This window comes from Cajanus cajan, chromosome 11 (genome assembly GCF_000230855.2).
Source record: "Cajanus cajan strain Asha chromosome 11, NIPB_CcT2T_4, whole genome shotgun sequence".
Classification (NCBI taxonomy): Eukaryota; Viridiplantae; Streptophyta; class Magnoliopsida; order Fabales; family Fabaceae; genus Cajanus; species Cajanus cajan.
In genome coordinates, this window is record NC_138527.1 from 8,316,941 (window position 1) to 8,330,305 (window position 13,365).

General features: G+C 39.1%; 2 protein-coding genes across 2 annotated transcripts; both read left to right on the forward strand.

Moving 5' to 3' along the window:
* Positions 1–8,810: 8,810 nt before the first annotated feature.
* Positions 8,811–9,860, forward strand: LOC109792885 (uncharacterized). Its single transcript, XM_020352338.2, has one exon. It carries the CDS (start codon positions 8,811–8,813, stop codon positions 9,858–9,860), a length of 1,050 nt encoding a protein of 349 aa, XP_020207927.1.
* Positions 9,861–11,448: 1,588 nt separating this feature from the next.
* LOC145953332 (uncharacterized) lies at positions 11,449–11,958 on the forward strand. The gene has a single exon (XM_083067272.1). It carries the CDS (start codon positions 11,449–11,451, stop codon positions 11,956–11,958), a length of 510 nt encoding a protein of 169 aa, XP_082923398.1.
* The last annotated feature ends 1,407 nt before the right edge of the window (positions 11,959–13,365 follow it).

Sequence of the window (13,365 nt, forward strand, 5' to 3'; positions counted from 1 at the left end):
ATCTCATGTGTTATTGGTGTATATATTTATATATATAATTTATTTTATAATTTTTATTTATTAAACTAATGGAACATTAATTATATTTTATCAATTTTAGATTTGTTTGATAAATTTTTATTAATCATTATATAAGCCAATTATTTTTAATTTAATGGAACAAACGTGTTTATATCAATTGAACTAGATGTTTAAGTCAATTTTGAAAATAATAATGAAAATAAAATAAGATTTATGAAAAGAAGTTTATTTATCTTAACAAAATTGGAAAGCACAATAAATTATGTATTTTCATATTATCTAATAATGTAATAAAATATTAAGCAGGGTAAAAGAGAAATAAATTTCTCAAGAGAAAAATAAATAAATTTTCAAGATAATTATTATTTAAATTTGTCTAATTTCTTTTAAAAAAGATTTTTCTTTTATAGCATTATGTTTCTCCTTTTTTAATACTTCATGATATATTAATTATCTATTTTAAATTATGTAATTTGTATTATTTTTAAAATATTAATTTTATTAGGAGGGTACTGATTTTTGTTTCTTATCATTAATATTTTTATCATTATAAAAATAATATTATATATTTTTATATTTGCTTTCATTTAAAAGAAATATATTTCTAAAATTTTTAAAAAATTTATATTTAGCGACCGATTTTAATTTTGTCGCTAAAATTATTATAAATAAGAATATTTTTTTTATTTTTTAGCGACTGATTTTAAATTGGTCTCTAAAATTATTATAAATAATAATATTTTATTTTTTTAGCGACCGATTTTAATTTGGTTGCTAAAATTAGTATAAATAAAAATATTTTTTTAAAATTTTTTAGCGACCGATTTTAATTTGGTTGCTAAAATTATTAAAAATAATAATATTTTATTTTTTTAGCGACCGATTCTAATTTGGTCGCTAAAATTATTATAAACAAAAATCTTTTTTTAAATTTTTTTAGCGACCGATTTTAATCTGGTCGCTAAAATTATTAAAAATAATAATATTTTATTTTTTCAGCGACCGATTCTAATTTGGTCGCTAAAATTATTATAAATAATAATATTTTTTTTTTATTTTTTGGCGACCGATTTTAATTTGGTCGCTAAAATTATTATAAATAATAATATTTTATATTTTTAGCTATCGATTTTAATTTGGTCGCTAAAATTATTATAAATAATAATATTTTTATTTTTTTAGTGACCGATTTTAATTTGGTCTCTAAAATTATTATAAATAATAATATTTTTTATTTTTTAGCGACCAAAATCGTTCTGTCGCTATTTTAATCAATAATTATTATTTTAGCGACCGATTTTGCGACCGATTTTTTGCTACTAAAATATTCTGTTGCTAAATTGGTCGCTAAATAAAATGTGCAACCAAATTAGATTCGGTCGCTAAATATGTCGCTATTAGCGACGGAAAAAAATCGGTCGTTAATTTCGGTGGCTAAATTGACTTTTTTTTATAGTGTGTTATGGTATGCGGGGTAGAGGGTGTCATAGTATTTGATTAAATAAATTAAGCACTTAACTATATTGTACTACTTTTCAAGCATCTTATTGTCCTTAAGCATTTTGTTAAGTTATGGATGTGGTACTCTCTATCTGAACATGTTTGATATTTTAATTATGAAATGTTATGTTATTCAAATTTTATTATTATGTGTTATGATATACGGGGTAGAGAGTGTCACAGTATTTGATTAAATAAATTAAGCACTTATCTATATTACTACTTTTCAAGCATCTTATTGTCCTTAATTTAATCATCAAGTAAATACAGGTTCTTTAAAAAAAAAAAAAGGACTACGGTAGTAAATACATTATTGACAAGAATCTAAAAGAAATAAATAAAGACCTAATTTAAAATAAAAATCAATCTTTTAATGTTAATTTTTAGTTTTTCTTCTTTTATTCAATTTTTATTGGATTAATCACAAATTCTGAATATTTAACAAGCTAAATATTTGGGTTTCCTAAAATATTAAAGAAATTTTTGTGAGATTTTAAATTTGCAGTAATATATATAAATTTTTTTCAATGTAAAAGACATAAAACTTAAAAGAGGATTATATTTATTACTTATCGAATTAAAAGGCCCTATGATAAATTGTGTGTTTCGTTCTATGGGTGATGAACACTACAACAATTTTAGAAAAATATATTTTGCTCATGACAAAAGATACATACGAATTTATTAAAAAAAAATTATACATACTTTTAAAGATTTTTTAAATTCTTGTTCACAACATGTAAAAAAAAAGGTATTATTTTTATCAAAATAACATGTTTATGTTTTTAATATATAATACATGTTTATATTTGAAATTTTTATATATAAAGAATTGTTATCTATTATATAGTCTTAATAGGAGTGTTTATGGTTTCGTTTTTAAAAAAAACCACATTGAACTGCACTATTTTATTCAACTAAATCAGTTTATGAACTATTTAAATCACATCAACACTACTACAAAAGAGGTATTTTATGTCTGTTATTTTGGGGTTTTTACATTGTAAAAAAGTCCAACGTCAATGTGCGAGACGAAAATTTATGTCAAGTAATTTAGACGATGTAACATTACGTCGGACATCCTCCACATCTGACGTACAATCGTTGCCAGACACACAAAAAAATAACGCAAAATTTACTTCGAACTATATGTCATGTTCGACGTAAATTTATGTCGGACATGGTATAGTCTAATGTAATTTTATGCATTTTTTTTAAATTTGTTTTTATTTTTCATACACCCAAAACTTGCATATAATGTAACACCCCAATTTTCAAAAAGGTTATTATTATTATTATTATTATTATTATTATTATTATTATTATTAGATGGTATTTGGTCATAATTATTTTAATAATTATAGAGGAATATTATTTTGTACGTTTTAAATAATTATTATTTTGGACAATTATTTTGTACGTATTAAATAAGTATTTTTATTAGCATTTTTAAATAAATATTTATATGTTTTAAGAGAAGGTTGATTTTATATGATATTTTGTTATTGAAATTATATTATTATATTTAGGGTCAGAAATATATTATTATTATAGAGAAAAAATATTTTATAATATACATGTATTTATTTTATTTAATTATTTTGAGGAAAATTAGAAGTGAGTTAGAAGAGAAGGAAAATGGGTTGGGTTGACCCAGTCCAATGGATTAATTTTAAGAAAGGAGTCAGGTGTTAACCCTATCTGCCTCATTTGCGTTCTGAAGGGTTAGGGAAAAAAAGAGGAGAAACAAAGAGCTCTAAGGAAGAGTACTCAGGAACGATCTTAGATCACACCAAGACCATTCATCTTCTGCTCATCCAGGTACGGGGGAGATGGGTTTCTTCATATGTGAATATAGGGGTGTTCGGGTAGTGAGGGCAATCCCTAAGTCCCTCTAGGAACTCTATTTAAAATTCTGAACGATTATCTGTGCAATCGATGTTCTAAATTCTTAATTCATTTGGAAGAACTTATTTCTTGAATTGTCTTTGAATTCCATTGGGGCTTTCTTGTTAATTCTTTATCCTTAAAATTGATGACTTGAATTTTATGTGTTAAGAAGAGTTTAGATTTTTTTTTTGTAAAACCAATGGAAACCAATTTTTGAGGCTTGAGATGTGTATGAATTGATTTGGAACGTATGAAGAATGTAAATGGAGTTAAACTGAACCAACGGGGTGTAGAAGTAGTGAAAATTGGTAAAAACCTTGTTGAAACTCGTAAAACGCAGGTTTAATTTCACATAGGGGAGTCTGGGCAGAGATTTGGGCGCTCAGCGCCAGTTTTGGGCGTCGGGCGTCGGGACCCCGACATACGTTTGTAATTTTGCGATATCTTTCTGTGTAGTTATCCAAATCGAGTGCCGTTTGTTTTGTTAGAAACTAGACATCTGGGGCTACCATTTAGACACAAGAATCGTGTAAAAATATTAATATTTGATCAAGTTATGTGAGTTGCAATTTGAGCCTTCCAATTTGTGTGCGAACCACAACATCAATTTTTGTGAGCCCTGAATGGTAACCTAAACGACTTTATTAGGATTTGTGTTCTTCATGAAAGTTTTAGATATTAATGTTAGGATTCTAATGGAGTTGGGATCACTTAGAAAGGATATGTATATCTCGAGTTATGGTTAAATTATTAACTGAATGTCATAGATATTGTGATGTGTGTGAAGAATTATGTGAAATTTGTGGTCTATGATGTTGATAACTTAATGATAGGTACCTAGCATGTGAGGATGATATTGCATGGATTGTTATTGACATGTGATGATGTTATATAATGGAGATGCATTAATTATGAGTTACGTGGGATGCATGAGTTGCATGAGACTTATGAGTTGCATGTGGTGCTTGAGAAGCCAGACGTGGCTATATTGCATTGGACCCTAGGCCCAGAGAGGGGTTGAGACAGGGGGGACCATGACGGGAGGCATTCCATGCGTGGGCCGTTGGGTGTTTAACTGCGCAGCTCACTGGCCACAGAGGGTTTAACGGTGGGTGGATTGCCTTTGCACGGGCCGCTGGGTGTTTAACCGTGCAACATACCGGCCCTGGGAGGGTGTGAGAACGGTATGCCCGCATTGGCAACAACTAAGAGAATTGATGAGGTACGCCCATTGTGCGGAGTGCCAAGTTGAGACTCTTAGGAGAGGAGATGTGTATGAGCATATAGTGAGCATGTGTATGAAAGCTTGTATGATTGAAAAAAAATGATGTTTGGTAATTATATGAGATGTATTTGTTGTTTATAGTTAATGATGATATTTTGGTGCACGGTGTGGGGTGGGAATTGGGTAGCTCTATGTTCATATATGATGTTATCTATCTCTCACCGTCCTATTTTTATGTGGTTTTCTTTTAGGTGAAGATGAAGGCACTCATAGTGTTGAGTTCTAAAGGGAAAGGGTTCTGCTCTGATAGGATGTGACATTGGGGCATGAATTTAGGATGCTTTAGTTATGAATTGTTATTTGTCGTTTGAGGAGACTTATTTTTAGGAGTTTTATATTCACCTTATATTTGTAAATTCTGGATCCCTTTCATTTTTCTTTAGAGACCTTGATAATTTTCTTTTAAGAGTAAAACTTTATTATTATTATTATTATTATTTCTATTTATTTCAAGACTTGTGAACCTATGAGTTTTTATTAAAATATGTGGACCCTTCTTGATGTTATATTTATTGAATTATTCTTATTGTTGTTACTTATCTATTATGGGGTAGAAGGGTGTCACATATAATCCATATACAAAATCAACAATAATATTAAATATATCAAGTCCACAAAAATTAAAATAATAATAATTTAAATATTTATTTAATTATTACCAATTTAATTATATTTAAATTTGTAATTTAAATTTTTATTATCTAACATTTACGTAACTAAAAATTTGTATATTATTTAATTATTTTAACATTGTTTAACAACTTTTATATTTTAGTTATTTTAATACACCTAGCACTACCAACTAATATTTTATATTTTTTAATTTATTGAAAATAAAATTACTGGCTGTATCATTGGGAAAAAGGACCAATCCTTGGAAGCCCCTCCCTCCTTCCCTGCAACTTTTTCATTAGCCCACCAATCAGCAACTATATTATCTCTTCCATCTGCATTATCAAAATTGAATTCTTTAGCAGAAGAAAGAGTCAAGGACTGATCCTTCTCATGAACCGTTGCCTTATCTCCACCCAAAGTGGTTTCCAGTGGTTGATCATTGGGATTTTCAGCAATGACTTGTTTGTCATCACGCTCAGTTTCTATAGAATTTTCTTCTTTGTCTGCTGTTGCTGCATCATCTTTCAGTTTTCAACTTTCACTTGCAGAAAACTATAGTTATTCAACTTTCAATTTCAATATTATATATCACAGTGGTTAACATAGCAAAATTTATAGCTAGAGAAAGTAAACTAAAGCTAGGGGCATGTCGTGTGTGGGCGTTCATTAATTGTTAGGAAGAAAAAAAGTTCAAAAAATCTAAGCAAGATGATAGTTAGTAGTAATAGATCCGGTGCATCTATAATTATTATAATCCTGTTTCCTGTTGATGGAATATAAAGAATTATTGAGTGCAATATAAGCTAGGGGCACTAGTCCTTCATATACATATCATATGTATAATTACACCAACAAGCTTAAATCATCCTATTCTGCTATATCATATTTAAGGCTCAAAGTAGTAACAGATTTAAGTGCATATAAAATGACTATTTTCATTTTATATTTAAGATTATGATTTAAATTCTGAATAACTTAATTACATAATATAAGTCTATAATTTGTGTCAATCAGCATTAAGAGATAATTGAGTTTTTTTTAAGTATATTGAAAGAGTTCCATTACATAGAATCTATATATAAAACTGATTTTTATTAAGTAGGAACTCTAGGAATAGGGTCTACTGTTTTTTCTGCCCTATCTATCCCAAGTTTAGGGGAGGGATAATAAATGGCTATGGTCCCCGTCAAGGCATAAATTCTTATTTATATATAGTAAATTAATGTATTTTGAGATTAATCTAACTAACTAACCCATTAATTATTAATTAGGAATTTAAATCTGATCACTTTGTTGTGCTGACCTGAGACCAAGAGCTAAGGAAATCCATGCCTTTTCCAACTAGGAAGTTCTTCTCCAAGAAGAGTATTCCAACTCATACAAACTTAGCTGATAGATAAGCAATCGATTAAGGTCAGTTTTTCAACAACCGTCTCAAGTATACCTTGAGGGAGAGCAGTCCAATATGCAATTTCCAATTCTTTTTGTCTGTGGTGTATTTTTTTTTTCTGCATTTGGCACCAAGTCTTCCCCCTGAAAGCTTTCAAAGGCAATGATCATGCTAATACATCACCAGAAATCCTCACACTTGTAGTGTGTCTTCCTGTAGCAATTGTCAGTGGTTAATTAATGGTTATAATTTTTTTGATTTGTTGCAGGTAGGCATTCTGTTGGAAGACCAGCCCCCTCAGCATCACTTGATCTTAAGCCTTCAGCTTTCGATTCCAAGGAAAAAGTGTGGACAAGATTTCCCCCAGAAGGATCTATACCGTATGGGGCCGACTCCGCCAAATACCCTGATGTATACCGTATGGGGTTGACTCCGCCGAATACCCTGACCCATGACCGAATGGTCCGAACACCCCGACCTATGACCGAATGGTCATAATACCCACCCACGCATAGTCGAACGGTTCGCATATCCGAACCTGCTGACCATTCAAGAAATGGAACGGGTCGGTATGCTCGACCAAGTTACGACTTGACACTAGGATGATTACGGAAGGATTAATTTACGTAATAAACCGGTTTAGCCCCCTAAATTCTCGGGGCCCAGTCCTTAAGCACGGCCCAATAAGAGATACTATAAATAGACTCCCTTCGAGGTACGCATTTAACTTTCAACTACCGCATTTATTGTTCCAAGAACTAACTTGAGCATCGAAGTGTCTTTGCAGGCACCCCCCATCTCACTTCGGACTACCCGGACAAGTACGAAGAAACCGAGACCCAAGACCCGACCCGCTACGACTAAGATAATTGAAGTGTGTATCCTAACACAGGAACATTTGGCGCCCACCGTGGGGCCGAAAAGACGTTTTCAGCCCCCTTTTTACTCTACGACTAAGATCAAGACATGGTAGCAACGCGCAAAGGACAATCAGCAACGACTCAACCGATCCCTAATCTTGGAAGCAATCCAGTTATGACCAACCAAGAACGTTACCTGTACGGAATGCCGCAAACACAAACCGAACCCGTAGTCCAAGAGGTTCAGCCCAATACCGACCATGTCCAGCCCGACCTCCACGATGACTTGCGCGCATTGCGCGAAGAAATGGCCACTATCCGAAGACAGAGAGAGGTCGATGCCAGGGAGTTGGCCGAACTGCGCCGCCAGAAAGCCGAGCTTCGAAGCCTTAACCGGACATATGTGCCGTCAACTCCCACTCTCCAGGAGGAGTCAGCGTATCATGTCACGATCGACCGTGTAACTCGAACACCAGCCACCTCTTTGGTAGCTAACAAGGCCGACACCACTACTCACTCCTTGAGGCATCCTTTCTCTCGAAGAATAATGGAGGCAACTTTATTAGACCACTGGAAGAGTATACCGATCGAGAAGTACGATGGGTCAACCGACCCCGAGGAACATTTGAATGTTTTCTTAACTCAAGCAACCCTCTCTACTCAATACGACTCGGCTCTGTGCCGAATATTTCCCACATCATTGAAGGGTAGAGCTTTGAGTTGGTTCACGAGGCTGCCAAACTCCTCCATTGATTCATTTAGCGAGTTATCATCCCAGTTCACCTTGCAATTCGCGACGAGTAAGCCTTACAGGACGACCTCGTTAGCTTTGGCGGGGGTTCGGCAAGAGAAGAAGGAAAATTTGAGAAGCTTTATGGACCGGTTCAACAAAATCGCCATGGAGATAGGCGACCTTAACCCGGCCGTGGCTTTGGACCGACTGATCACCGCTCTGAAGCCGGGGCCATTTGTGAATAGCTTATGTAAAAAACCGCCATTCGACATGAATGATCTCCGGCGCCGAGCCGAGAAATATATGCAAATGGAGGAGTTGGCGGAGACTCAAAACTAGGCTAGGGCTGAGGAGACCTATAGCAGGAAGGAGTCAGGCCGGGAGCCCACGAAAAAGACGAATGCCGACATCTCGAACGCTCGCCCGCCGAGAGGACCGCGCTACACAGCGTATACTCCCCTCAATGCGAGCAGGGCCAAGGTATTGGAACAGGCCCTCGCATCTGAAATACTGGTGATGCCCAAGAGGGCGAACACACCTCCAAGGGCCAACACGGCTAAGTCGTGCCGATTCCATCAAAACCGAGGCCACTCGACAGAAGAATGCTCAGCGTTAAAGGACAAACTTGAAGACCTCATCAAGCAAGGTCATCTCGGAAAATTTGTGACACCACAAGATCACCAAACAAGAGGGAGAGATCAGCGCCCTCGAGAAACACCGCCGACCAGAACCCGATACCACAGATCTCGATCAACCAAGAGGAGAGATCGCACACGAGGTTCCCGAGAAGACGACAGTCGGCTGAGGAAGATAATAAACACAATAGCCGGAGGCTTCGCTGGGGGAGGTTCCACATCTTCCGCCCGGAAAAGACATCTTCGTGCGATACGATCGGTAAATAGTGTGAATCAGCCGAGAACACCGAGGATGCCACCAATCACCTTCTCCGACCGAGATTTCCGAGGCGTCGATCCCGTCCAAGATGACCCCATGGTGATTTCCGTGGAAATGCACAATTGCATTGTGAAGAAAACATTGGTCGATCAAGGGAGCTCGGCCGACATCCTATACTGGAACACATTTAAGCAACTCGGGATCCCGGAAGAAAGCCTGGAACCATACCACGAGCCTTTAGTAGGATTCTCAGGCGAAAGAGTAATGACGAGAGGATGCATCGACTTGTACACTCGCTTCGGTTTCGACCAGAAGTCCTCAAGAGAGATTAAAATCCGGTACATCGTGGTGCATGCGAACACATCGTACAACATCCTACTAGGCCGACCCTCAATCAATGCATTAGGAGCAATTGTCTCAACCCCTCACTTATGCATGAAATTCCCGTCGAGAGAGGGACAGGTAATCACTGTGCATGCCGACCAGAAAATGGAAAGGGAGTGCTACCTCTCTAGCTTGAGGGTGCAGCCCATCTCCGACCCCTCGACGATGACAAAAGGTGTGAACGCGGTCAAACAAGAGATAACCGACAGCATCGACCTCGACCCTCGGTTGGGGGAAGAAGAACGGATCGAAGCCGCCGAAGACCTAGTCCCATTTCAGCTTGGTTGAGTACCCGAACAGGTCACTCACTTGGGATCCCAATTGAGTGGAATCGACGCGAACCAGGTGAAGCGAGTAGTGCGAAACAATAAAGACTTGTTTGCGTGGACGGCGTCGGACATGCCAGGCATAGATCCAAAGTTCTTGTGCCACCGACTAGCTGTATGCCGGGACGCCAGACCAGTTGCCCAAAAGAAGAGGAAGATGGGAGACGAGAAGAGAAAGGCTGCAAATGCTGAGGTGCAAAAGCTATTGCAAGCAAAGTTCATCCGAGAGGTCACCTACACCACCTGGCTAGCTAACGTGGTGTTGGTCAAAAAGTCGAATGGGAAGTGGAGAATGTGTACCGACTATACCGACCTCAATAAAGCCTGCCCCAAGGACGCTTATCCACTCCCTTGCATCGATCAACTCGTTGATGGCGCTTCCGGACACTCTATTTTCAGCTTCCTAAACGCCTACTCAGGGTACAACCAAATAATAATGCACCCGGCCGACGAGGAAAAAACAACGTTTATCACCGAGAATGCCAACTTTTGTTATAAGGTGATGCCTTTTGGGTTGAAAAACGCCGGAGCAACCTATCAAAGGTTAATGGACAAAGTCTTTCGGGGCCAAATCGGCCGAAACATCGAGATTTACGTGGACGACATGGTGGTAACGTCCAACTCCACGGCCGATCACATAGCCGACCTGGCCGAAATATTTGGTGAATTGCGCAAGCATAATATGAGACTCAACCCCGAGAAATGCACCTTCGGGGTCAAAGGAGGCAAATTTCTAGGTTTCATGTTGTCGGCGAGAGGCATAAAAGCAAACCGAGACAAATGCCAAGCTGTGATAGATATGCGAAGCCCGAGCAACCTCAAGGAATTGCAACGTCTTTCAGGGAGATTAGTCGCCTTGTCACGATTCCTCCCGCGTCTAGGCGACAAAATCAGCCTGATGACAAAGCTTCTGCGAAAGGCCTCAACCTTCTTGTGGGATGAATCGTGCGAAGAAGCCTTCATGGCGTTAAAAGCAGCATTGGCGACGCCACCGATCTTAACGAGGCCTGATCCTTCGAGGCCACTTTTGGTATACCTGGCCGTATCCGACGAGGTAATCAGCTCGGTTTTGGTGCAATAAAAAGAAGGCATCCAGACTCCCGTATACTTTGCCAGCCGACTCTTACAGGACGCTGAAACCCGGTACCAGCTGATTGAAAAAGCAGCACTCGGCTTAGTGCAACCGAGTTGTTGTCCACACGGACTGCCCTATTTCGAAAGTCTTAGGCAAACCTGAACTTGCCGGGAGAATGATGGCTTGGTCGATCGAGCTCTCGCAGTTCGACATCACCTTCAAGCCGAGAGGGCCGATCAAAGCTCAATGCTTGGCTGATTTCATGAACGAGTTACACCCTCAGGGCCAGTTCGAAGAGCAATGGTGGACCCTCCACGTTGACGGTTCCTCAAATTGACGAGGAAGCGGAGCAGGAGTCATTCTGGAAGGACCCAAAGGGATAGTTTTGGAGCAATCCCTCCGTTTTCGGTTCAAAGCCTCGAACAACCAAGCCGAATATGAAGCTTTGTTGGCTGGGCTGAGACTAGCCGAGGACATGGGCGCTTCGAGACTTAAATGCTTGACCGACTCTAAGGTGGTGGCCGAGCAAGTGGGCGGTAACTTTCAGGTAAAAGATCACAACATGATGAAGTACTACCATGCCTATCAGAAGTTAAAGGCAAAATTCCAGGAAGTGTCAGTCGACCACATCCCGCGTGAGGATAACGCCCGAGCCGACCAGTTGGCTCAGCTGGCCGCAACCAAGAGGCCGGGCCATTTAAGAACCATCATTCAACAGGAGATTGACCGCCCAAGTGTCGAGACAACGATTGTCGTAAAAACCAAGGCCGACCGTGCCGAGGTCAGCGACCCTCCAGACTGGCAAGATGAGATCAAAGCATTTCTCGCCAACGAAATTACACCAGTCGAACCATCGGAGGCCAAACGGTTAAGAACACAAGCCAGTAAATACGTTGTCATTGCCGATCAATTGTACAGACGTGGCTTCTCTACCCCATTGCTTAAGTGTCTAAACACAGCCGAAGCCGATTACGTGATGAGATAAGTGCACGAGGGTATCTGTGGAATGCACTCGGGGAGCTAGGACGACCGTCTCCAAACTAGTACGAGCTGGGTATTACTGGTCGACTATGAACAACGACTGTGCAGCGTTAGTCAAAAAATGTCAACCATGTCAGAAACATGGCAACTTGATTCACCAACCAGCCGAGCAGTTGCATTGCATTCCCCCGGCATGGCCATTCGCCACATGGGGAGCCGACATACTCGGACCCTTCCCGGTTGCCAAGGGACAGTGCAAGTTCCTCATCGTTGCCATGGACCTCTTCACCAAGTGGATTGAGGTCGAGCCCCTGGCATGTATCTCGGCCCATCAAGTCCAAAAATTCTTGTGGAGAAATGTCATTACCCGATTCGGCATCCCGCATACCCTGGTAACCGACAACGGCCTTCAATTCACTGACCGAAAGCTGAACGAGTTCCTGGTCGGTCTTCGAATACATCACAAGGTCACATCGGTCGAACATCCGCAAACCAATGGCCAAGCCAAGTCTGCCAACAAGGTTATACTGACGGAATTAAAGAAGCGGCTAGGAGAAGCAAAGGGAGCATGGGTCGAGCAATTGCCAGAGGTACTCTGGGCTTACAGGTGCACCCCTCAGTCGACTACTCAGGAAACCCCTTTCCGCCTAGTTTATGGATCCGACGCGATGATCCCGGTGGAAATCAAAGAACCATCATTCCGCCGAGCCCACTTCGATGAAACGAACAACGAGGCCGAGCTTCGGACGAACCTTGACATGGTGGGGGAAGTTCGAGACCGAGCACTAGTAGTCGCCGAGGCCACCAAACAACGTTACAAAAGAAGATTCGACAGCAAGGTGAAGCCCAGAGAATTCCAAGAAGGAGATCTTGTTTGGAGAGTTACCAGTGATGCGAGAAAGGATCCGAGACAAGGGAAGTTCGCCCCAAACTGGGACGGACCTTTCTGAATCTGGCACAACCTGAACAACGGGGCATACAAGCTGGAGTACCTATCAGGAGAATCAATTCCGAGAACTTGGAACTGCTCACATTTAAAAATGTATTATAGTTGATGTATCAGTGCACTCTTTTCCTTGACCGACTCTTTTATCCCTAAGGAGGGTTTTGGGTCGGCAAGGTTTTTAACGAGGCACTTCATTAATAAAATTACAAATTTCATCATGCTTGTTTCCTATTTTTAGATCGCAGTGACCAAGCCCTATAAACGAACGCTAACGCCGAGCAATCCTCGGCCGACCACTACAATAGTGCTCTATTGTACGCCTATGTCCCGACCGCACAGGTCAACTCAGGCCAATGCCGATCAAATCTTGGCCGAGAACTAACTCGCTCACGAAGGTTCAATAGTACCGCGCGCCTAGGCCGAGTACTCTGGCACACAAAGAAACCGAGTAGTCCTCGGTCCTAT